This window comes from Catharus ustulatus, chromosome 18 (genome assembly GCF_009819885.2).
Source record: "Catharus ustulatus isolate bCatUst1 chromosome 18, bCatUst1.pri.v2, whole genome shotgun sequence".
NCBI classification, from domain to species: domain Eukaryota; kingdom Metazoa; phylum Chordata; class Aves; order Passeriformes; family Turdidae; genus Catharus; species Catharus ustulatus.
The window spans coordinates 12,462,089-12,486,397 of NC_046238.1; the positions used below are offsets into that span (position 1 = coordinate 12,462,089).

The 24,309-nt window shown below is 59.8% G+C and overlaps 3 protein-coding genes across 9 annotated transcripts; 1 reads left to right on the forward strand and 2 right to left on the reverse strand.

Annotated features, from left to right (window-relative positions):
* Positions 1 to 474: 474 nt before the first annotated feature.
* NEFH (neurofilament heavy chain) lies at positions 475 to 5,970 on the forward strand. The gene is made up of 4 exons (XM_033075591.2): positions 475 to 1,289; positions 2,497 to 2,696; positions 3,428 to 3,552; positions 3,868 to 5,970. The coding sequence occupies exons 1-4, from the start codon at positions 497 to 499 to the stop codon at positions 5,480 to 5,482; spliced, it is 2,733 nt and encodes a 910-aa protein (XP_032931482.1). The 5' UTR covers positions 475 to 496; the 3' UTR covers positions 5,483 to 5,970.
* Positions 5,971 to 6,775: 805 nt separating this feature from the next.
* On the reverse strand, positions 6,776 to 20,726 carry THOC5 (THO complex 5). 6 transcript variants are annotated; one of them, XM_033075593.2, is made up of 21 exons: positions 19,737 to 20,726; positions 18,960 to 19,011; positions 18,514 to 18,594; positions 17,994 to 18,137; positions 17,125 to 17,238; positions 16,499 to 16,596; positions 15,739 to 15,885; positions 13,971 to 14,085; positions 13,407 to 13,539; positions 12,444 to 12,521; positions 12,238 to 12,278; positions 10,924 to 11,023; positions 10,698 to 10,806; positions 9,309 to 9,410; positions 9,116 to 9,212; positions 8,734 to 8,848; positions 7,936 to 8,039; positions 7,759 to 7,846; positions 7,524 to 7,639; positions 7,174 to 7,364; positions 6,776 to 7,003 (listed from the first exon to the last, which is right to left on the reverse strand). In XM_033075593.2, the coding sequence occupies exons 1-21, from the start codon at positions 20,165 to 20,167 to the stop codon at positions 6,940 to 6,942; spliced, it is 2,520 nt and encodes an 839-aa protein (XP_032931484.1). In that variant the 5' UTR covers positions 20,168 to 20,726; the 3' UTR covers positions 6,776 to 6,939. The 6 variants fall into 6 exon arrangements, with proteins under 6 accessions (XP_032931484.1, XP_032931483.1, XP_032931487.1 ...); XM_033075592.2 differs by having other exon boundaries at positions 18,900 to 19,011; XM_033075596.2 differs by lacking the exon at positions 19,737 to 20,726 and adding an exon at positions 19,634 to 19,701 and having other exon boundaries at positions 18,900 to 19,011.
* An 84-nt stretch (positions 20,727 to 20,810) lies between these two features.
* On the reverse strand, positions 20,811 to 24,255 carry NIPSNAP1 (nipsnap homolog 1). Of its 2 annotated transcripts, XM_033075598.2 has the most exons (10): positions 24,173 to 24,255; positions 22,697 to 22,824; positions 22,534 to 22,579; positions 22,182 to 22,276; positions 22,007 to 22,077; positions 21,775 to 21,915; positions 21,593 to 21,624; positions 21,396 to 21,490; positions 21,228 to 21,311; positions 20,819 to 21,142 (listed from the first exon to the last, which is right to left on the reverse strand). In XM_033075598.2, exons 1-10 carry the CDS (start codon positions 24,253 to 24,255, stop codon positions 21,078 to 21,080), a joined length of 840 nt encoding a protein of 279 aa, XP_032931489.2. In that variant the 3' UTR covers positions 20,819 to 21,077. The 2 variants fall into 2 exon arrangements, with proteins under 2 accessions (XP_042635758.1, XP_032931489.2); XM_042779824.1 differs by lacking the exons at positions 22,534 to 22,579; positions 24,173 to 24,255 and having other exon boundaries at positions 20,811 to 21,142; positions 22,697 to 23,448.
* Between the last annotated feature and the right edge of the window lie 54 nt (positions 24,256 to 24,309).

Sequence of the window (24,309 nt, forward strand, 5' to 3'; positions counted from 1 at the left end):
TCTCTGCTCGGAGGGTCCATACTCGTTTCAGGGGCTCTCCGTTTCCCACGGGGTCCTCCCTTTGTCCTGGGACGTCCTCGCTCCTTTCCCGGGGCTCCAATTCTGTGTTCCCAGAGGTCCTGCTCCCTGCCCGGGGGATGTGTTCTCCCTTGAGGAGCACGGTCCTCCCTTCCCGGGGGTCCCAGTGTCTGTTCCCGGGGGTCCCGTTATCTGTCCGTGCTCCCCTCGGGAGCTCTCCACTCCCCTCCCGGGGTCCCGCGGTGCCCCGGAGTCCTGTTCTCCTGCCAGGGGGAATCCGCTCCTTTCTGGTGCGGCTCCCGCTCCTCAGGGCGTGGCACCGGGGTCCCCCCACCCGCGGGGCTGCGGCGGCGGCGCGGGGCGGTGCAGGTGCCGGTGCCGGTGCCCACCCCCGCTGCCGGTGGCGGGGCGGAGCGGCCGCCCCGAGCGCTATAAAGCGAGCGGCCGCGCCGGTGCCGCAGCGAGGGCGGGGGTCACCATGAGCCTGATGCTGGAGACGCTGCTGGGCCCCCCGGGGGGGCTCCGCAAGGAACCGGGCCGCGCTCCCCCGCGCTCCGCCGCCTCCAGCGGCTTCTACTCGTGGCCAGCCCCGGTGGTCGGACGGGCACGGGGCGCGGGGGGCGGCGGCGGCAGCGCTGCCGCGTCCTCCACCGAGAGCCTGGACTCGCTGAACGGCGAACCGCGGGCTCGCAACGAGAAGGAGCTGCTGCAGGTGCTGAACGACCGCTTCGCCGGCTACATCGAGCGGGTGCGGGCGCTGGAGCAGCAGAACCGGGCGCTGGCGGCCGAGGCGGCGGCGCTGCGGCAGCAGCAGGCGGGGCGCTCGGCCATGGGCGAGCTGTACGCGCGGGAGCTGCGGGACATGCGGGGCACCGTGCTGCGCCTGGGCGCCGAGAAGGGGCAGCTGCGGCTGGAGCGGGCGCGCCTGGCCGAGGACGTGGCAGCGCTGCGGGGAAGGCTGGAGGACGAGGCTCGGCAGCGCTCGGAGCTGGAGGCGGCGGCCCGCGGGCTGGCGCAGCGCTCGGCGCAGGAGGAGCGGGCGCGGGCGCCGCTGGAGGAGCGAGCCCGGGCGCTGCGGGAGGAGGCGGAGCAGCTGCGGAGGCAGCACCGCGCCGAGGTGGGAGCGCTGCTGCGCGGGGCGCGCCCCGAGCTGCCCGTGGAGCCCCCCGCGTCCCTGCGCCCCGGCGTCACCGCCGCGCTGCGCGACCTGCGCGCGCAGCTGGAGGGCACGGCGGCCCGCAGCACCCTGCAGGCCGAGGAGTGGTTCCGCGGTGAGTGTGAGGGTGTGGCCGCCAAACGCGCCGGCAGCATCCCCGGATCTCCCCGGGGACACCCTGGGCTGCCGCGCTCCGGGAGGGGGCTGGAGCAGAGGGAGCGAGGGAGTTCCGAGGGATGCGAGGACCCCCCACTCTCTATATCATGTTAGGGTGACCCCAGCCCGGGAGATGCAAAGACCCAACCCACCCCTGCTGTACTTGTGGAGGGTGTTGGGATACCGCCATCCCAGGAGGGTGCAGGGAGCCCCCCAACATGTATATAAATATATGTATAGATCTATAGGTGTCACCCCACCCTAGGAGTGTGCAGGGACCTCTCGTATACCCAGTGTCCTGGGAAGGCTTCAGGGTGACCCTGTCCCTGCCACCAGACCTCCAGTGCCTGGAGGTGAGCTGCCCGACCCCCCCTCTGCCCCGCAGTGAGTTTCGAGGAGGGTTCCGGGATCGCTGTCCCGGCACCCCGCGAGTTTTTGGGGTCGATGTTCCAGGGCGTTGTGCTGGTCCCCTCAGCCGGGGCGAGGCCAGGGGTGTTTGCAGTACTGGGGGGAGGGGGGCGGGACCGCATCCCTGACGCGGGGGGGGAGGACAGGGAGTGGCCCTTCTTGGGGATGAGGGGGGATATTACAGTCCGGAGGGACGCGGGGTGGGGTCGCACCCCAGACTGAGCACCCCGAGCGCCCAGGGCGGGTCCAGCACCGCGGACAGCGGCGGTTCAGCACCGCGGGCAGCAGCAGCGCCGACCCAGGAGAGCCCGTCCCGCGGGGCGGGGGCTGCCCCGGGAGCCGCAGCATCGCTGTTCTCCATTCCTGTCCCCTCATTCTGAGCCCCCCTCGTCCGCTGGGGTGTCCGCAGGGCGCTGCGGCAAAACCCCCCCGCCTTGGGGCAGGGTTGGCGTGTCTGGGATGCGGCGGGAGGGGCAGCGCCGTGGGGCAGCGCCGTAGCTGAAGGGGAAGCGGGGGCTGCAGCGAGGATCTGCACTGGGATGTCCAGGATGGCAGAAACATCCCCGAGCTCTTGCCCGTCCTCCTTCACTTCCCGGCAGAGATGGAGCGAAGGGTGGGGAAGGCAGAGTGCTCAGGGAGCCTGGGATGTCCTCTGCAGAGGACAGGGATGTGTGGCATGGACAAGTTTGAGTTTCCCCAAGGAGGGGAGGCTGCAGCCTCCTTCGCTCCCGCCCTGCAGCTTCCCTTTTCCTTTGCAGTGAGGCTGGACAAGCTCTCGGAGGTGGCCAAGGTGAACACGGATGCCATGCGCTTGGCCCAGGAGGAGATCTCCGAGTACCGCCGGCAGCTCCAGGCCAAGACCACCGAGCTGGAAGCCCTCAAAGGGACCCAGGAGTCGCTGGAGAGGCAGAGGCAGGACTCGGAGGAGCGCCATCATGCAGATGTCCTGTCCTACCAGGTACCGTGGTGCAGTGGGCAGCGGCCCAGGCTGGGGAGGGACCATCCAGCTGCTGGGGAGGAGCAGCACTGGCATTTTGGCTTCAGGGATGTGAAGGAGTTGTGGCAAATGCTCGGGGCTGAGTCAGAACTGGCCTTCCTGAGCCCACAAGGATCAGGAAGCCAGAGTCTGAGGTGGTGTCCGGGCTGTTGTGTCCCTCAGCACCCCTGGAGCTGCCCCATGGCTCTGCCTGCCACTGAGCTGGCTGTGAGGATGGTCACAAACACCATGGAAATGTGTCCAGGGTTTGGGGCACATCCTGATCCCCAGATCTGAGAAGTGAGGACTGCCTTGGTGGCCTTGGAATGAAGTGCTGTCCCCAGGATGGTGCCCCATCAGCCTCCAGCTGGAGTTCAGTTGCCATTAGACTCATCCAAGTCCTAGAAGCATTCCCACAGCTTATCCCTGCTGGAGAGAGTGCTGGGAGCTGGCCAGGGGCTCAGCTGGAGTACAGGTCCTTGCTCAGGGCAAGCAGGGCTCCTGTCAGGGCCCCCAAGGCAACTGGACACCCTGGGACCAGCCCTGGCTGTGTCCCCTTCCCTGTGTGTCTGCAGGAGGAGGTGGCTGCAGACTCCTCTGAGGACACCCTGGTGCTGGAGAACAAGGGACAGTTTAGGGGTACTTTTGTGTCCCCCTGCTCCTGGGGACTGTTCCATGTGTCCCCCCACTATTATTGCTCTGTCTGCCGACAGGAAACCATCCAGCAGCTTGACAGTGAGCTGAGGAACACCAAATGGGAGATGGCAGCTCAGCTCCGGGAGTACCAGGATCTGCTCAATGTCAAAATGGCCTTGGACATCGAAATTGCTGCCTACAGGTACAGGGGGAGCAGGGGAAGGTGTGGGGGGGTCTCAGCCAGGTCTGTTCAAGGTCCCTTGCTAACACCTGGGCTCTTTTTGGTGAGCAAATCATCCATCCTCCAAAGCCATGGTGGGCAATGTCCAGCTGGGTGACCCAGTGGTGTATGGAGGGAAGGGCAAGGAAACCTGCTCATGCCAGGCCACAGGAGCAGGAGGATCATCCAGGATGGGGCAGGGAGGGAGGTGGAGCTGCAGAACATTGCTGTAAGCTCCTGGTGACAGGAGGAGATGAGAAGACATCACTGAGCAATGCTCTGGTCTCTCCCTGGCAGAAAGCTCCTGGAAGGGGAGGAATATCGGCTCGAGACTGGCATTGGGATGCTCTCCTACCCCGAGGTGGTCCCCAAGCCTCCCAGCATCAGCACCAGCATCAAGGTGAAGAGTGAGGAGAAGATCAAGGTGGTGGAAAAATCAGAGAAGGAGACAGTGATTGTGGAGGAGCAGACGGAGGAAATCCAGGTGACCGAGGAGGTCACAGAAGAGGAGGAGGCTGAGAAAGAGACAGAAGAGGAAAAAGTTGAAGAGAAGGAAGAGGAGGGGGAGGAAAAAGAAGAGGAGAAAGCTGAAGAAGAGGGTGAAGAAAAGGCCAAGTCTCCTGCAAAGGAGGAAGCCAAGTCCCCAGAGAAACCTGAGTCCCCCTCCAAGGAGGAGGCCAAGTCCCCAGAGAAACCTGAGTCCCCCTCCAAGGAGGAGGCCAAGAGCCCAGCAGTCAAGTCCCCTGAAAAGTCCCCGACCCCCTCAAAGGAGGGGGCCAAGACCCCAGTTGTGAAATCCCCAGAAAAACCTGCAACCCCCTCAAAGGAGGAGGCCAAGAGCCCAGCTGTGAAGTCCCCAGAGAAAGCCCCAACGCCCTCTAAGGAGGAAGCCAAGACTCCAGCTGTCAAATCCCCTGAAAAGCCACCAACACCCTCAAAAGAGGAGGCCAAGACCCCGACAGTAAAATCCCCAGAGAAACCCACACCTCCCTCAAAGGATGAGGCCAAGACCCCAACAGTGAAATCCCCAGAGAAACCCACAGCCCCCCCAAAAGAGGAGGCCAAGACCCCGACTGTCAAGTCCCCGGAGAAACCCCCAGCCCCCTCTAAAGAGGCCAAGAGCCCAGCTGTGAAGTCCCCAGAGCCACCTGCAACTCCCTCAAAGGAGGAAGCCAAACCCCCATCTGTCAAATCCCCAGAGAAGCCCCCAAGCCCCTCAAAGGAGGAGGCCAAGCCCCCAGTTGTGAAGTCCCCAGAGAAAGTGAAATCTCCCGTGAAGGAGGAGGCCAAGTCTCCACAGAAAGAAGTGGCCCCAGCCAAAGAGCCAAAGGCCAAGGAGGAGCAGCCCAAGGAGGTGAAGGCTCCCTCCAAGCCTGAGGAGGGTAAGAAGGAGGAAGCTCCCAAGAAGGATGTCCCAGCCAAGACAGAGGAGAAGCCCAAAGAGAAGGTGGTTGCTGTGCCAGAGCCTCCAGCTCCACAGGCCAAAGAGACCAAGCCAAGCCCCAAACCTGCTGAAGAAGGAAAAGCTGAGGAAGCTCCAGCAAAACCTCAGGAGGTCAGCAAAGCGGCCACCAAAGAGGCTGAGAAGCCAAAGGCTGAGGAGAAGGCAGGGGAGCCCAAGAAGGAAAAGGCGGAAGAGCCCAAGAAGGAGAAAGCAGAGGAGCCCAAGAAGGAAAAGGTGGAAGAGCCCAAGAAGGAAAAGGCAGAGGAGCCCAAGAAAGAAAAACCAGAGGAGCCAAAGAAAGAAAAGGTGGAGGAACCCAAGAAGGAGAAGGCAGAGGAGCCCAAGAAAGTGGAGGAACCCAAAGCTAAAGCAAAACCCAAAGATGAGCCCAAAGCCAGTAAGGAACCCCCCAAAGTCGAGGCTCCCTCCAGCAAGGAGGGCACAGCCCCAGAGCCAGGGAAGAAGTGATGGGAGAGTCCCGGGCGCCAAAGGCAGCTCCGGGCTCGGGAGCTGCTCCGCTCCCTCCGACGGCTGGGCCCGGGGTGGGACCCCAGGGACCCCCAGGCCAGGCTTTCCCTTAGCAATAGGCCCGTGAGAGCCCCTCGGGTGGGCAATTGCTTCCCTTGCAGAACGTGATATTTACCGAGCGCCACATTTAAACACTTGAATAACCCAGGAGAAGAGGGGGGACCCTCAGGGGAACCCCACTGCCCTTCTCCTCTAAGTGCATTTATTTAATGTATGTGCAATGGATGGATGAGTGCAATGCAGAGCTGTAGCTGCTTGGGGGGGCTGGCGGGGTCCTGCCCTGCCCTGGGGGGTGACAGTCCCTCTGGGCAGAGGTGGGAGAAGCTGGGAGCTGCTGGAATGCTCACAGACACACACGGTGCACCAGGAACCTCAGCCCACTGATCTTTGCTTTCTGTGCAATAACCAAATAAAAGTGCTTACAGAGACACCTTGGCTCTGCTGCCTTGTCCTGGGGAGAAGACAGGGAAGGAAGGTGGGAACACGGGGCTGGCATTTGTCACCCAGGGCTGGGGTGGGTGACATGGGACTTTCCAGAGGGGAAACACTCCACAGCAGGCAGACAGGATGAAAACAGGGCCAGCCCTGCCATGATTTCCAAAGGATTTCAGTGTTTCCAGTTTTTTCCCTTCCTTCTTTTTTTGAAGTGTGGCTGCCAAGGGACTAGGAGAGCCTGGTTTAACCCAAGGGCTGCGGCACAGCCTGACACTGCAGCACTGCACCGAGGGCAGGGGCTGGGGGGAGCAGGAGAGAGGCTGTCAGCTCTCCTGGGGGAGAATCACATCCCAGAGAGGCTGGGGTGAAGGAGGGACAGTGACCTTGGAAGAGGACATGGAACCCCAGCTCTCTCAGTCTAGGACCCCCACACAGAGTGCTGCCAGGGAGGGGGCACATCCCAACTCTCTGATGCCAAGCTGGGATGTCCCAACCTTCATCCTGCTTCTCCCAGGACCCTGCTCTGCTTCCCTCCAAGCCTAGGGAGCAGAGAAGCCCCCCAGGATGCAGGGATTGTGCCAAGTGGGATAGCAGCCAGCCACCAAGGACAGGCTGGGCTGCAGTGCGGGCTCTGCAAAATGGCTATTTTTAACCACCTCAGTTTTTAGCCATCTCAGCTCCCCAGACCCTGCAGTGGGGAGGGAAGTCAGGAGGCAGGGAGCATCCCTGGAAAAGCCCAGGGATGGGACACAGTGCTTGCTGCAGCCCTCACAGGTTCCCTATGCCAGCCCTCTGCACAGACAAAGCACCCACACATTTTTTCTTTAGCTCAGTTTAATCCCTTTGACTACAAAACCTTCAAACAAAACATATAATATTGTAAAACTAGCAGAAATGTCAGGATGGGGTCACTCCTCTCACAGAGTGAACAAGTCCCATCCCAGAATGATGCCCAGGGCTGCTCAGCGATGGCTGAAGAACCCCTGGGGGTAGTTGAACTTGAAGGGTTTCAGGCGCAGGGGACCCCTGGAAGAGGAGAAGAGGGAGAGGCTGTGACCCAGAGGGATCAGGAGCATCCCAAGAAACTGTCCAGTTCCTGGGCTACTGCCCAGCTGTGGGGGCAGATCCCTCTAGGACAGGTTTCCAGGCTGGCTCCATGGAACAGCAATGCCATGAGAGTCCCAGCCAGCTCCCACCTGACCAGGCGCAGACACATCTTCTCCTGGGGGAACTCCTTGGGCCCCTCCACGCTGGGATCATGGGGCTCTGTCTCCAGGTACACGTCCAGGACCATGCACAGGCGCTGTAGCTGGTTGGTGAGGAGCTGGTAGCCAGGTTTGGGTCCCCACAGCTCCTTGTAGTAGACATTGACCTCACTCTCCATGGCCTGGAAAACAGCAATGAGGTTGGCACAGGCTTGGACCTCTACTCTGCATTCCCAGGAGTGTCCAGCCACCAGCTCACCCCAACATTCCCTTGTTACAGACACAGAACTGCTGGGGACATCCCCAAAAATCCAGTCCCCTCTGTCCCCACCCCACAGTACCCGAATGTTGTCGTCGTTGCTGCTGTTCCGCTCTCCCTTCCAGTTCAGGCACAGGCTGAAGACAGGAGGCAGTGTGGAATAACCAGGATTCAGCACCACTGCTGCCTGGAGCTTGGCTGAGCAGAGAAAAGGTGTCACTCACAGGGCATCCAGCCAGGTGGATTATCCATGAAAACTCCCAGAAGCTGCCCTGGGATGGGGATTGGGAATTCTCAAGGGAAAGAAAGGCGCCTACCTGTTCCCCTCTCTATCAGGGCCATGTAGTAGAGGTGAGTGTCTTCAGCCAAGCCAGCCTCTATCACATCCTTAGTGTAGGGCAGCTCCTGAGAGAAGGAGGAATGATGGCTCCAGTAGCATGTGGGAGCTAGAAGGGAGCTGGAAGGGAGGGATCAGCCTCGTGCTCAGCACTTACAGCATAATCCTCATAGGGAATGGCAGTCCACTTCACCAGGCGGGAGACGATTTTGGTCGGGAAGAGTTGCTGGCACTCGCTGGACACGGGCACAACACCGTGCTCTGAAAGCAAGGACAGGGCCCTGAGCAGGGCAGAGCTGGGGACACCAAAGTGGGACTGGGGATGATGAGCTCCCTTCAGCAGCTCCATCAGGTGCCCAGTAGAGGCCTGGGCTGTGATCCCACAGGATCCTTGGCCTGCAGCCCCACTGAGCTGCTTGACAGGCACACAACATGCATGGTGCATAGTTCACCTCCCACCACATCCCAAATCACTTCCCATCACTGGCATGGCCATTCCCAAAGAGGTGCTGGGCACTGGAAGGGGCAGAACCTTCCTCTGCCACCCAAAACAGGGTAGTTCCTTCATTCCTACAACTCCCAAGGGCTGAGGGAACAACTGAGAAGGCTGAAGGTGGCACTGCCACCCATCAAAGGTGAGTCAGCTAGCTGATGTCTCCTCTCCTGTGATTGCTGCTGCTCCACTCTCCCTCTCAGTTCAGGCACTGGCTGAAGACGGGCAGCAGCTTGGAATAACTGGGATTCAGGACCATGGCCACCCAGAGCTTGGTTGAGCAGGGAAGAGATGCTTCCCTGCATGAGGACCCTGCCACTGCACCCCTGTCCCCAGAGAAGGGCAGGGAGGTTGGCAGGACCCTGCCACTGCACCCCTGTCCCCAGGGAAGGGAAGGGAGGTTGGGAGGACCCTGCCACTGCACCCCTGTTCCCAGGGAAGGGTGGGGAGCTCAGCACTCACCGAGGGATGCAAACTGCTTGTGCAGGGCCAGGCGGGACTGCAGGCGGCTCCGGAGCAGCTTCACTGTCAGCTCCATGTGGCTGGCACTCAGGGAATTGTCAGCAGCCACCGTGTGCTGTGGAGGGATGTGGGGCAGGAGGGATGTCAGGCCAGGAGCTACATGCCCACAGGGACAGGCACTCATCATTCAGTGTCACTAAAAGGGCTCAGACTATCATGTGTGTGACATGAAATTCATCAGCGTGACCCCACACACAGATCCAGCCCAGTTCAGCCTGTCCCAGCCATGGTTTGGGAGCAGCTGGTGCCAGCAGGGGGACAGGACAGAACCTCAAACCTCAGCACAATGTTGTGGGGGAGAGGGGAGGGATTTGTGCCATGCCTGAGGCTGATCCTTGGGGAAATGCAGGCCGCCAAGCTTCTGCACCCACACGTAGGGGTGACCCAGCTCTGTCACGTAGTCACTCAGGGTCAGGATGCTGTGGGGACAATGAGGAAGGGTCATATCAAGCCAGGGAGGATTTGCTGTGCCTTTGGAGCAAGGAACTAATGGTAATGGAGTGGGTGACACTCACCCCACTTTATCAAACTGGAACTGGTTGGCCGGGTTGGGCGTTTTCCTGCCGTGGTCCCCTGGATAGAGGCAGTTGAGGAGGGAGTCTGGGGAGAGCAGGTCCCTGGCAGAAAGAGGAGAGGTCAGTCAGCAGCAGTCTGGGCTCTTCATTCATTCATGAACAGGCTTCAAGCCCAGAGAAAGGGGAGTAAGAGCTTCATGAGTTCAAGACCAGAATTACTTTCCCCCAATTCCACTCCAAAAGGAGAGCTGTCTCCTCCCTGCCTGGAAGCAGGAGAACACAGGGCACCAGCTCCTGCTCTTCCAGGAAGCTATTTCCTCCAGGGCCAGAAAATTCCTCATGTCTGACTGTACTCACACGACTGACCAAGCACAATGAACTGTAGGATTTGGGGTCTGGTTCAAGGCACAGCCTCCCTGCTTTGGAGTAACACAGCCAAGGGAGGGAGGGAACATCCTGCACAGGATCTCCAGCTGCTGCCACAGAGGGTTTGGGGTGTCTGCACAAGAGAACCCCAACAGGATGAGGAAGCTGCAGATGAGACAGGCTGAGAGGCAGCACTTGCTCCCAGGCAAGCCCAGACCAGCCTCTCCCACCTCCCTCTTCCTCAGGCACCTCTTGTCCCAAGGGAGAGCCACCAGAGACCTGGCAGCTGCTGGGAGCTCCCTGGGCAGGCTCCCAAAGCTGCCACTTCAGCTTTTCCTCACACCAATCAGGCTCCAGCAGGCTCTGGGGAGCACAGGGAGAGGCAGCTGCATCTCTGGAGCTCAGAACAAGGTGACCTCAGGAGCAGTCAGGTGAGGGAGCTGCCAGGCTCTGTCTGTGAGAGGGAGGCTGAATGTGTCAGCAGGAGAGGCTTTCCCCCAGTTCCTGACAGCTCTGGCACTGCTGAGAGGTTCCCAAACTCCCTGACTCTGGTTTGTCATGGCAGAGGTGAGGGGGAGGAAGGTGCTTGGGCTGTGCAGGGCTCCTGGACCCATGGGGGCAAAGGAGTCACTGCCTGATGAGCTCCAGGCTCTGCAGGGTTCCCAAACCCCACAGGGCAGAGGGGTGACTGCCCAACGATCTCCAGGCTGCATGGATCCTATGGGATCAGTGTGTGATGAGCTCCAGGCTCTTCAGAGCTCCCAAACCCCAGGGAGTCACTGCCCAATGACCTACAGGCTCTGCAGGATTCCCAAACCCCAGGGAGTCACTGCCCAATGATCTCCAGGCTTGCAGGGTTCCCAAACCCCAGGGAGCCACTGTCCAATGACCTCCAGGCTCTGCAGGGTTCCCAAACCCCAGGGAGCCACTGCCCAATGACCTCCAGGCTCTGCAGGGTTCCCAAACCCCAGGGAGCCACTGTCCAATGACCTACAGGCTTGCTGCCCACAAGGCTCTCCTTACCCAGCACTGATGGCCGTGGTCATCTCCACAGCAGTGGTCACCTTGGCTTTCACTGTCATGACATTGAGGTTCATCAGGTAGTGGAAGGTCAGGTGAAGCATGTTGTCATCTGCCCACACAGAAGAGGAGACATTGGTGCCTGCTCCAGCTCAGAGAAATGCTTCCACACTTCCAGTTCCCCCCAAGGTCAGTCCCTGAGCTGCTGTCACACCCCAGAGCCCCTCACCTTTACACTTCAGGTCGAGGGTGACGGACAGGGGGTGTCGCTTCAGCATCTCCTTGCGCTTGTCGTCCAGCTGCACGCCCAGGGTGGGCCTGCGCCGCTTCTGGGGGGGCAAAACAGCTCTCAGAGCCTTCTCCTGCTCCTCAGCAGCCCATACACCATCCCAGCCCACAGCTCTTCCCCTCCAGTCCAGTTCCACAATTCCCCAACACACAGCTGCCCTGGAGAGGGAGAGGAGCAGGAAACCCTAACTCAGCTCCAGTTCCTGTCATTCCTTCAGCTCCAAGGAATGTTTCCACTCCTGGGAGACAAAGCCAAGGACCTGCTGGTCCAAAAGCTTTCCCACTGCAAGAGGCAGAACCTAGAATCAGTGAATCCTTTAGGTTGGAAAAGCTCTCTGAGAGCATCAGGTCCTACCACTCCTGCAGTACTGCCAAGGTCACTACTGCCCCATGTCCCCAAGTGCCACAACCACACAGCTGTTACATCCCTCCAGGGATGGGGACTCCCCCACTGCCCTGGGCAGCTGTGCCAGGGCTGGACAGCCCTTTCTGTGAAGGGATTTTCCCAATATCCTCCTCTGGCAAACTCTTCTTTCCTCTCCTCCTGTCCCTGTTCCCTGGGAGCAGAGCCCGACCCCCCTCCTGTCAGGGAGTTGTGCAGAGCCAGAATTTTCCCCTTGAGCCTCCTTTTCTCCAGGCTGAGTCCCTTTCCAGCTCCCTCAGCCTCTCCTGGGGCTCCAGCCCCTTCCCCAGCTCTGTTCCCTTCACTGGACATCTGAGGCCCTTCCCTTTACCCTTCCCCACAGAAAAGCCCCATACACCTGGCTCTGCTGCTGGGTGGTGGGAGTGGAGGCCCAGAGTCCCTTTAGGCTTTGCTCTGGGAGCAACCAGCACCTCCAGCCTCTCCTCAGCATATAGCAGGAGTTATCTGTAGGACAAACACTTCCTCCAAGGAGTGCTGAACCAGCCCTGGTGCAGAGAATGCTTTTGGCACAGGATGGACACAGATCCCTCCCTGTTGGACATCAGTTCCCTGCCCTCAGGCTATTTATACAAAGTGGAGCAGCTCCAGCTGGAGAGCTGCAGGGCGGGATGGGACACGAGAGGAGCAGCGTTGTACCCTGCTTGCTCCTGCATTTGGGACACCAACTGGAAATGGCAACTCCCTCCTCCCAAAAAAGGTCAGGATTTGACATCACTGCACTTCCACACACACTCACAGCATGCACAGGCAGTTCCCAGCCCCAGCTCTCCCAGTACCTCCCCCAATGCAGTGCTGGGAGAGGACTCAGAGGGGGACAGCGCTGTCCCTTACCGTGGTTTGCTCCTCCTCTGCATCGGAATCGCTCTCATCATCTGTGCAGAGAGAGGGGTGTCAGTCAGCAGGGACCACCCAGGGCTCAGCTCTCACCAGCTTTTTCCAAGCCTGTGGCTCCCCCTGACACCCCTCTCCCAACAAAAGCAGGATTCCAGGAGCTGCAGACACACAGGAACAAGTCCCCAGGCAACACCACAACTCACCCTGCGAGTCCTCAGGTGGCTTATAAAGGGCTTTGGCTTCCTCCACGCTCCCTTCAATGGCCACCACCAGCTTTTTATCTGCAGAGGAGACAGGAAAACTGAGTTAGGAATCCCACTCCTGCTGCAAAGGCAGTAGGCGGAGCAGCCCTGCCCCAAAAGCTCCTGGTTCATGGTGAAGGAAGATCCAGCAAAAGGCCAGTGGGAAGAACAGCTGTCTGGAAGGTTCTGGGAGGCCATCACTGGGCTGGATCTCCTGGGCAGGATGGAGTCAGAGGATGGAAAACACTGGGTTTTGAGGGACTCTCCCTGGAAACCATAAGGGCCAAATCTTTATTAAGAGCAAAGAGAGGTTGGGGTCTGGTTGGGACAAGCAGGGACTGAGGAGTGGCAGCAGATGCAGCAGGGACCTGGTGTGGCCACCGTGTCCTTCCATGCTCCTCTGGCACTGAGAGGAACAGGTGACACTACAGCCCTGACCACACAGGAGGTGTGCACAGGCCAGTGGGATTCCTGATCTCTTCCAGGAAATCCCTCCCAACTCAGGGAGGCTCCAGAAATCCCCTCAAAATACACAGCTGCCTGAGGGGATGAAGGTTTCCAGGGGAGCTGTGGGAAGCTTGGGGTCTGCACCACCCACAGGTGGCACAAGGCAGGGGGTGACAGCTCTGGGGAAGCTGTGACAGCACTGAGCCAGCTCACAGACTGCAAGGACATTCCTGCTGACCTTGGGAAGGGGGGAAGGGGTGGAAAGGGAGCTTCCCAAGCACTTCTTCCAGTGAGGAAGCTGAGCAAACAAGGTTTCAAATGCTGCTGCCTCACTGTGCCGTGGGGCCACCCCGCTGCTCTGTGCTCAGCAGAATCTGACAGCAGAGCAGACAGCGGGGAAAGACCCCCAAAAAGGGGTGATTTCTGCAGGCAGGAGTGAAATCTGACCCGTGGGGGCATCGATCCCCCAGTGCTCACCACAGGCCTGTCCGTAGGCACTGGCTTGGACGAAGAGGACGTAGAGAGGTGGCGGGAGGTGCCGGGCGGTCTCGTACTGCTTGTGAGCCTGGTCAAAGGGCATGAACAGGTACTCCTGGACAGGCAGGGAGGCCTGGGGAATGACAGGGGGATCCTTCATCACTAGGAAGGGAACAGCTTGTCCTCCTCGCCCCGAGAGAGCGGGAGATGAAGCTGGCACAGCAGTGGTGGTGCAGGGTTAAACATGGAGAGCCCCAGGGAAGGGCTGGCAGCTGCCTCTGCTGGGAAAGTTTTGGATCTGGAAATAACCCAGTTCCTTCTCCTGTTCTTCCCTCCCAAGGCAGTCACAGGGGGCTGGAACTGTGTGGGGCTCTCCAGGGAAAGGCCCATTTAGCAGCTCCTGCAGCTGCAGTTCTGCAGGAATTGCCGCATAAATAAAAAAGGAGACTCCAGAGCGGTCTCAGATCTTCCCCTTGCCCTCCCTGAGTGGGAATGAAACATCTCCAAAGCCAAACCAGCCCAGGAGCTGCCCTCAGACTGTGACCCCCTGCAGGGCTCAGGTACCTGCATGATGCTGTTGAGTCGAGGCTGGAGGCTGCTCAGATATTCCTTCTTCACCTCAATCTCCTTCAGGATCTTCTCCTTGCTGGTCAGACACTCTTTGTACTTCTCTGCCAGCCTAGGGGTGGGAATTCTGTCACTGCCATGCACCACAGTTCTAAATCTGCTGGGGTCCACCTGGAAGATGAGCCCCAGAATTCCTGCCCTGACATAAGGAACCAGAAGAGCTCAGATATGGGGCAAACACAGAACTCCTAACACAAAGGACAAGGGGAGGCAGGAAGGAACTGATTGGAGATGGAAAACAAACAAGGAAAAGGGCAAGCTCAGCCTTGTGCTGTGCCCCCTGGAGGGGCAGCAACTGGATGTTCCCTCAGGAGATGTGCTCCCACACCAGGCTCTGCTGCCAGCAGGACCCCTCCAAGCTCCCTAAGAGGATTGGTACCTCATACCCCCAGAGTCACTTCACATCACTGTCAAGGGTTAATAGAGAAAATGCAAGCCCACCACAATGCTCCAAGCCCTGGATCCACTCGTGTTTAGGGAGAACACACCAAATCTCATTGCTGCAAGCCCTTTCCAAGCAGGAGCAGGGAAGCAGGATATGGAAGTGACCTGCTCAGGACAAGGGTTCTCCAAGAGGCAACAGGCCTGACATGGCAGAACCTGGATTCTGTTTCCAAGCAAAACTGCATTTGTGGGGGTCAATGCACATCCCAGCAGGTTCCTCCACAAGTTTTGGCCTCCACTGTTCACACACCTTCCCAAAAGAGAGCTACTGAAATCCCTGCACACCACTCCAGAGGCATCTCACACAAGGTGGGGAAGAATCCAAAGGCAATCCAATGGGGTTGCACAGCTAAAAACACCAACACAAATTATGGATGGCTGTCAACAGCCCAAACAACATCAGAAAATGCCCAAAGCACTATTGGCATTTGCTCTTGAGCAGCTGAAAAGGCCCTATCCCACCTCAGCAGTGATGGGAGATGGACAGGGATCCAGACACCACAGAGTGAAGACTGGGAACTCCAAGGCTTCTCAGCAATTTAACGTGAGCTGAAGGTCTCCATGAGGTTTGCAATCATCATTTTTAAGCACAACCCTCAGAGATCTGCAGACTGAACACTCCTCTGCTTACGCCACAGGCAGAGTCAGCTGGAGGATCCTGGCTGTGCCTTCCACCAGGCAAAAGCAGCCAGGTTTTAGGGGAAGGATCTGGGAAAAGGGAAGAATGAAGGGTTGGAGGCACCCAGTACCTCTCACTGTCTGCTCTGCCCTCAGGCAGCACTAACCAGCATGTTCCAACTGATCTTTCCAGAAGGTGTTCTTGGACACTGCCTGACTGTTACCCAAACACAGGAATGCTGTGCCATGTTTGCTTTTCCCATGGGGCAAACTGACCCCTGGGACAGCAGTGACGCCAGCAGCAGGACATGGGGCTGTCCCAGCTCCACACCATGGCATGGAATGGCAGCAGCTCCTGCCAGGATGGGCTCCCTTTGCTCCTTGGATCATCAGGCAGTGACAGAGAATTCCCTGACCTATGGAACAAGGATCCCAGCAAGCCCAACTCTGCAGAGAGGGAATCTCCCAGCCACACAATAAATGCCTGTTCCACACTGATCCAAGAGGGTGTGAAAACCTTCATCCCTACATCTGCTTTCCAGCAGCTCTGGGTGTCTGCCCAGATTCCTGGAGCTGGAAGATGGAGTGGGGACACCCAGAACTGCAGATGTCTGCCCAGGGAATGGGAACACCACGGACCCACCTCTTGCGCTGCTCCAGCTCCCAGTCCAGGCGGGCCAGGGTCTGCTGGTGGGGCTCTGTCAGGGTGATGGCAGGGCGGCTGATTTCAGGGGGGGCCTCTTTGTAGAACTCCTCCAGGCTCACCAGCTCAATCTCCTCATGTTTGGATCTGCCAGGACACATGGATCAGACCAGGGAAAAATGTGAAGTGCTCAACGTGTCCCACAGGAGAGTGCCCCACTGGTGCTCCCTGCCCCAACTCCCCTCTGCTACCAAGCCACCACAATCAGTGAGGTCAACTTGTTTTTTCCTCCACTGTCTGTGTCTAAAGGGGCTCCAGGAGAGCTGGAAAGTTACTTTGGACAAAAGCTTGGAGTGATAGGACAAGAGGAATGGCTTCCAATGGACAGATGGCAGGATTATATGGGATATTGGGAAGGAATTGTTCCCTGGGAGGGTGGGGAGGCCCAGGCATAGAGTGCCAAAGAAGCTGTGGCTGCCCCTGGATCCCTGAATGTGTCCAAGGTCAGGTTGGACAGGGCTTGGAGCAGCCTGGGACAGTGGGAGGTGTCCCTGCCCATGGCAGGGGGTGGCAGTGGATGAGCTTTAAAGGTCCTTTCCCACCTGAACCATTCCATGATTACACAGCACCTGGAGCACCCACTCTACTCCCCCAGTGAACTCAGGAAACATGGGAAGAGTTCCCACAGGAACATCCACACAGGAATCATCCACCCATCCCAGACACACCACTGATTCCTCTGCTCCCTGGCCACACTCACTTGAACTCCAGGCACTTGGTGATCTCTTTCTGCAGGTGCATCACCTCATAGAGCAGGTTCTGGAGTTGCAGGTGATAAGCATCGACCTTCTGCTTTGCCTGAAACACGGCCAGAAAAGGAACGACACCCTGAGTCACCAACACCCTGTCACTGCAGCAGACTGGGACAGCAGATTTTAGGGTATGCAACAATTTCTTGGGGAAAGAATGATATTTTTAAGGACTGGAAAAGCAAAGGATTGTGGCATGAGACTGATCCTGCTCCTTCCTGCACATTTCAAAGCCAAGGCACAGGACAGGGCTCATTTTCCCCTCTCTGAGAACTCTGGATATGAAGCTTCCAGGCCAATTGCCCACCCATTTACAAAACTGCACAACACTAGACCCTTGAAACAGAGTTTCTGACCTCCCATTAGACTTGAGACAAAAGCAGAGATGGTTCCTCCTCCTTCACACCCAGCAGGAGTTCATCAGGATCAGAGCCTCCCAAAAACCCTCAACTCTAACCCCACAACCTGGCTGAGCTCTAACTCCTCACACCACGCACACAGAACAGGCAGGACCTGCCCCATCTGTGACCCCTCTAAATCCCAAGCTGCATTCCTCACTCCCAGCCCCTCCTGGTACCTCGTGGGTCTGGTCCCTGCCCTTCTTCAGGCGGATGTGAGCCAGGCGGTTCAGCTTCTTCAGGGTCATGAAGTGGACACAGCTCTGGACGCGCCGCTCGTCGATCTCTGAGGCCTGAGGAGCGGAAGAGAGGGTTTGGAAGCAGGAAGGATGGCTGGCACCATCTTTGCAGGTAATTCATGCCATGAAAGGGGCTCCACACTTTGCTATGAAGCTACATTTATGTCACTGGGGCTTCTGAGGGCACTGCTGGGAGTAACTGGGAGGGGATCCAGACTCCTCAAAGAATTACTCCAGTCATTTTCCTCAGCAGTAGGAACAGAGATGGCTCAGCCTGAAGCACCTGATGGACAGGAGCCTAGGACAAAGGGAGGCTATTCTATTTCTAGAGCTAAATCCCTGTCTCAGGAGCCAAAGACAAGGAAAGCTGTTCCAATTCCAGGGTCTCAATTCCTGCCTCAGCAGCCCGGGACAAGGGAAGCTGTTCCATTTCCAGAGCTCAATTCCTGCCTCAGGAGCCTGGGACAAGGGAAGCTGTTCCATTTCCAGATCTCAATTCCCTGCCCCAGCAGCCCAGGACAAGGGAAGCTGTTCTACTTCCAGAGCTCAATTCCCTGCCCCAGCAGCCCAGGACAAGGGAAGCTGTTCCATTTCCAGAGCTCAATTCCTGCCTCATAAGCCTTGGACAAGGGAAGCTGTTCCATTTCCAGGGGCTCAATTCCTGCCCCAGCAGCCTGGGAAAAGGAGGCTGCTCCATTTCCCTGACTCTGCCCAGGACACATCACAGCTCTTTCTGTCTTTCCTCTGGGATTAATGGGGAAACACCAAATGACAGACATGTTACACCATACATGAAGGCCCCTCCTCACATTTTCCTTGATGCCCCGGCTCTTCAGCTCCTGGATCTCTGCCATGAGCCTCTGGAGCTCCTGGCAGGTCTCCCTGTAGAGCTCGTAGTCCTTGATGGGGTCGCGCAGATCCACCTCGCTCTCCTCGCTGTAGTACCTGACATCCTGCCAAGGCAAAAACACCTCCCATGGCTCACCCCTCCCTCAGGAAAGGACTCTGGGGAACAAGCTGCCGTTTCTGGCTCTGTCCATGAATCCCATGGCTTTACACAGGGAGAGGATTCAGTTCCAACAATCCCAAACCCACCAGTCACTAAAACACTTGGCAAGTTCAGGCTTTTATTGCTATAAATTTGAATAGACACCGTTGGGGTGTCCTGTGCAGGGCCAGAAGTTGGACTGGAGGATCCTTGTGGATCTCTTCCAACTCAGGATATTCCATGATCTACATGACCACAGAGGATAGACCAGAAAGGTGATTCCTCTTCCTCCTCCACCCCACTTCCCACTCTGGCTGATCCTACACTATCCTGCTGCTCACGGGAGGGTTTGAAGGCACCATGCAAATCCCTGAGGGATCTTCCAGCTTTGTGCTCACTCTCCAGAGGAGTGTTTGTGTCTCCTGAAAGAGATGGAAGCAGGTTTAGGAATTCACAGCAGGATTTTAAGAGGCATTGGAAGCTGGGGGAACTGGGTCTCACAATTCATGGAATTCCAGAATGGTTTGGGTGGGAAGGGACTTTGAAGCCCATCCAGTACCATGGGCAGGGACATCTTCCACTATCCCAGTTTTCTGCAAGCCCCATCCAACCTGGTCTTGGACACTGTCAGGATGGGGCAGCCACAGCTTCTCTGGGCATTGTTTTCCAGCAGGGAAAGCCAGGCCAGCACAGAGGGGTGTGGGAGGGTCCCTGGGCAGGTCTGTACCTGGTCCGTGTCGCCCTTGCCCCGTTTGCCCTCGGCTGGGACCCCGTCCGTGCGGATCACCTTGGGCTTCCTCTTCTTGCTGGACTCGGAGGACATGGCGCTGCCAGCAGGGCTGGGGAGGGGGCACAGGGAGAGTCTGTGGGGGCCAAACCTGACTGGACTGGAGTTCTCCCGGGTTATCCCCGCCAGCCTCGCCTGGGATCTGCAGTGTCCCCTGTGCCTCCCTCCATCCCATACCTGCCCCCCAGCCCGGCTGTGAGCCCCACCAGCACAGCGGGCCCGGGATCTCTGCCCCACCAGAGCCCCCCCGGACCCCCCACTGCCACTGAGCTCCCTTGGGACTCCGGGCCCGAGCGCTCAATCCCTCGGGGGCTCCACTGCCCCCGAGCCCCCAGACTCCAGCACACCGAATTGTGGCTTCTGCCCCACCAGAGCTCCCCAGACCCACAGATCCGGGGCCCTCTCTCCTCCAAAGCACCCCAGATCCGCGCAGCTCCGCACCCCGTGTCCGCTCCTCCGAGCTCCCCTAGAGCCGAGACCCTCCACCTCTCCAGAGCCCCCAGAACCCAGCACATCGGACCCAGAACCTTTCATTCCTTCAGAGCCCCCCAGACCCTCACGCTGGAGACTCTCTGCTCCTTCAGAGCCTCCCAGACCCAAGCACACCGGGCCCGAGGCCTCAGAGCTCCGCTAGCCCTCCAGCACCCTCCACTTCCACAGAGCCCCTAGCACACCGGGCCATGGACTTTCCGTCCTCCAGAGCCTCCCCAGTCCAAGGGGCCCAGGGCCGCCCCCTCCATCCCCCTGCCGGGGTCCCGCTTCGCTCCCCTCACTCACTGCACTCTCGCCTCCGCGCCTCCCGGAAGTGACGTCACGGAACAGCAGAGGACGGCGCGGAGCGACGGCGAGAGGCTGCGACTGCTACAGGCGCCCCCTAGAGGACCTGGCAGCCTGGAGGACCCGCAAGGCGCGCTGGGGGCGTGGCTTCGGCGGGTGGGCGTGGCTCCAGGTACCGGGGCGTGGTTTATCCAAGGGGCGTGGTCACCGCCCAATTCACAAAAAAAACCGGGGGTGGAGGAAAGAGGAGCTCGGGGGTGAGACCTCCACACTGCGGTGATTCTTGGTGCAGAAGGGCACTTACAGGGAGCTTGGATAGGGGTCCCAGAAACAATGATGAGTGTCTGTGGGCTTGGGATGGGGTCCCCAGTGGCACTGGGGTGGGGGGTGGGGCATGACATTGGGTCCCTGGTGGCACTGGGGGTACCCATGGGCTTGGGATGGGATCTCCAATGGGATGGGGGGGGCACACAGGGGCTTGGGAGGGGCACAGGGTGGAGTCATTAATGATGGAGGGAGGATCCATGGGCTTTGGGGCCTTGGGACGGGGTCCCCAATGGCACTGGGGAGATCCATGGGCTCAAAAAGGCATGGGAGGAGGTCCCCAGTGGTACTGGGAGCATCCATAGGCTGAAGGGTCATGGGATGGTGTCCACTTTAGATTAGGGGGTTTCAGGGGCTTGGGATGAGGTTCCCAATGGCCATGGGGGGTATCCATGGGCTGGGCTGAGCCTTGGCTTGAGGTGTCCAGTGGTACTGGGTGTATCCCTGAGCTTGAGGGGAACATGGGATAGGGTCCCCAATGGTGCTTGGGGGTATCCATGGGTTTGGCAAGGGATCCCCAGTGGCACTGGGCGCACACTGGAGTTTTGGGGGGTTCCTCAGTGTATCACAGCACCCATGGGTGGAGGTCCTTTGGTGCAGGAAGCATCCACGACGTGGGGCAGGCCAGCCTCTTGGATGACACCAGCTTAGGGGGTCACACCAAGCAATCCCAGTACTGCCCTCCCCACCCTGAGAGGGGCCCAGGTTTTAGCATATTAAATATTTAATTGGCAGCAAAGGCACCCGCTGGGCTCATCAGGAGCAATTAAGCCCCCCCCCACCTCCACAGCCTGCTCAGCCACCCCAGCAGCACCATCCTGGGGACCTCCACAGGATGGGGGGCTCCCACCTTCCCCTCCCTGTTCTCAACCCCTACAGGGCACCCCAAAATGGGGTGGGGGAGAGAGCTGGGAGCTGGGAGGAGCAGAAACCCCCAGCCCTTCCCCAGCAAGGCCAGGGCACAGGCAGGGAGCCCCTGGGGGTGCAGGGAGACCCCCCTGGCACGGTCCCCCCAAATCACTGCAGGGGGGAGATCTTCAGGGGAATCATTATCCGTGATTCCATGGTCCGGATCAGCGGGACTGGGGAAGGAAAGGAGAGACAGGTCAGGGCAGGGGGCTCCCAGCATGGGTAGGGGGTCACCAAAGTAGGTGGGGGTCCCCTCACCAGTGTAATAAACATTCTCATCCCAGCCCCTCTTCCTCCAGGCCGCATTCCTCGTCTCCTCCCGGGACTGCAGATCCCTGTAGGCTGTGGGGAGAGGACACAGCTGGCACCCTGAGCCCCCCAGCCCAGCCCCTAGGCCAGGGGTCCCCCAGAGGTGCCACCCCTTACCCCAGAGGTGATGCACCACGTAGAGCTCCCCGATCTGGGAGAAGAACCCCCCGACTGCCTCCTGGTTCTCCTGGCGGTACTTGATAGCCCGAGCCCTGCAGGAGCAGGGGATGCATGGAGGGCCTGCCTCAGGGGTCTCCTCCAGAGGGAGCTTTTCCCACCTTGCATCCCTCCATGCTTGGAAACCAGTGGCTTACCAGTTGTTGCCCCACTCAATCATGGTCCCTGGCTGGAAACAGGAGAAGAAAATCAGTCAGAACACCCCTGCTCGCTCAGCTTGGGATCTCCTCATCCAGGGAGGAGGATTCTGGGGGGCTGCCTCCCAAAACTGGGGTATACCAGCCTGAAGACCCCCCCCAAGGCACAGGCTGAATCTCACCTTCAGCTTGTAGGTCCTCAGCTCGTAGATGTTAGGTCCCTGGCGTGGCTGAGGCTCATTCCAGAAGCTGAATTCCAGGAGCAGCTGGTTCCTGCGGGACAGCAGCATCCGGCTCCTCTCCTTGCGGAAGTCCAGGTACTCCTGGGGACAGCCCCAGCCGGGGGGTTCGAGGTGGGGGCCATGTGGGCCGGGGGTGTGGGGTGCAGGGGTCTCACCCCCATCCTGCAGATACCTTGTTCTGCCTGAGCTTGCTCATGCAGTCCATGAGTGCCGGGTACCCGCCCGAGAAGCGCCACAGGTGCACTGCAAAGAGAGTTTTGGGGTGGGAAGAGGAGAAGCAGCCCAAAATCCCACCAAAATCTCCGCCTTTGGCAGCAGAGGCACCAGGAGAAACCACCTGCCCTCACCTGCCTGGTCCTGCTCGCCGTACCACGTGTTCCAGTTGCCCACCAGGTCACAGGGGTAGTCAGGGTCTGAGTGGAGCTTGGGCAGTACCTCCTCTCTGTGGAGGCACAGAGTGGGGCAGTGGGGTGGGGGGCAGCACCCGCCCAGTGCCCCTCTCTGCCCTCCCAGGGTTTGCCCAAACAGGATCTGGTGCAGCCTGGGAGAGGCATCCATTTCACAGGGAAGGAAACTGAGGCACAGAACAGGGACACAGATCCACCCAGGAGCTCTGCACAAGCCCTCCCACCCCTCTCACTCCAGAACAGCACCCCAACATCCCGCTGGGATGCTGGGAAGCCTCCTCAGTGTGCTCACGTCAGCTTGTTGTAGGCTTCCAGGCATTCTGGCTTCACATTGTGAACTGCAGGGACAGGAGAGAGGAGCTGGGAAGGAAGGGGAAGGATCCGGGAATGGGGGTCCCAGTGAGTGAGGGGTGCACCCCATCTGTGCCCGCCTTCTTCCCGGCAGGAGCACTCACACTGGATCTTGTAGAGGTTGCTGGTCTCCTTCTTGGAGAGGAGGTTGGAATGTGCATCCTTGCGTGGATCCACCTTGTGCACGAAGAGGGAGCGGAACCAGCTGCCCTCGGCATCCCTGGAGTAGCCCCTGCAGGACAGCAGGGCAGGAATACACCGGGAATGACCGGCTGGATGGCGAATCGGGATCCAGAGGTCTCACTGCCAGTCCTGCGGGCAGCTGCCTCCGTTGGCCGGCTTCCAGAGAGCCCCAGGGCTGCATCGGCTTCTGCTCAGTTCATACTGGGAGCCCTGTCCCAGACCTGGGCTCTGTCCCCAGTTCCAGTCTGTCCCTCTGAATCCAGAGGGGTTTTGGCCATGCTGTTGGCCCAACAGAGCAAACACACTGGTGTAGGGGTGTGGGACAAGGGGGGCAGACCCCATGAGAGCCCACTCAGCCCCGACGGCCACTGGAGGGACAGTGACCCCTCCATGGCAGGGGAAAGGGCACATGGAGCAACGGGGGCATCTCCCACCGGATCCTCTTTACCCAGGGGCTGCTCCAGTGCTGGTGACCCTTCCACAGGCAAAGGGACATGGAGCGATGGGTGCAGCCCCCGAGCCTGTCCGCCGGGGTTCCCCATCAGCCCCAGCTCCGGTGGCCGGAGAAGGTCGGGTTCTACTGCAGGGCAGTGGCGGGGGTGGGGAACGGGGCCTCTCGGCCCCGGGTCCGAGCTGCGGCCAGACCTTTGTCCCCAGCGAGGCAACGACCGTGGGGCCACTGCGGGGGCCGCCCGCCGGGTCCGGGGAGGGATCAGGGGGCTCGGGGGGCGGGGTGCGGGGTTGCGGGGTCCGGGGTGGGCTCGAGCGGCTCAGGGACTGGGGGTGCGGGGTCTGGGGGGACGCTCGGGGACGGGGGGTGCGGGGTACCCGCCCGAGGGAATACGGGGAGCGGGGGGGATGTGGGGTCCGGAGGGGATGCGTGGTCCAGGGGAGGATCAGGGTAGCGGGGTGTGGGTGTCCCCAACGGGAAGATGCAGAGACCGGAGTCAGGGGAGGATGCGAGGTCCAGGGGGGAGGATCAGTAAGCCCAGGGTAGCGGGGGAGCCCTCCCAGGGCGATGCGGGGAGCGGGGGGATGCGGGGTCAAGGGTGGGGATCAGGGGTCTCAGAAGAGGGGATACGAATGTCCCGGTCCGGGGTTAATGCGGGGTTCGAGGGGCAAATGGAAGGCTCAGGGGAGCGGGGTGCGGGTGATGCCAAGAGAGGGGGAGATCTGGGCCTCAAGGGCTCAGAGGTGAGGACTCCACCCGGGGGGATGCAGGGAGCAGGAGGGATGCGGGGCCCATGGAAGCTGTAGGGTCCAGGGGGAAGGATGCGGGGAGCGGGGTGGACGCAGAGCCCGGAGGAGGATGAAGGATGCAGGGATGTCGCGGGGGCTCTCAGGAGGGAATGAGACCCCCCCAAATCAGGGGTCCCCGCCCGGGCATCCCCACTCACCGCGCGCCCCGCGGGGCCGCGCCCGCGCCCCCGCCCCGCAGCCGCCGCAGCGCCGTGCTCCCGCTGCGCGCTCCCGCCGCCATCTTCCGCACCGGGGCGGGGCCGCGCGCGGCGCGTGCCCACCGGGCCCCGCCCCC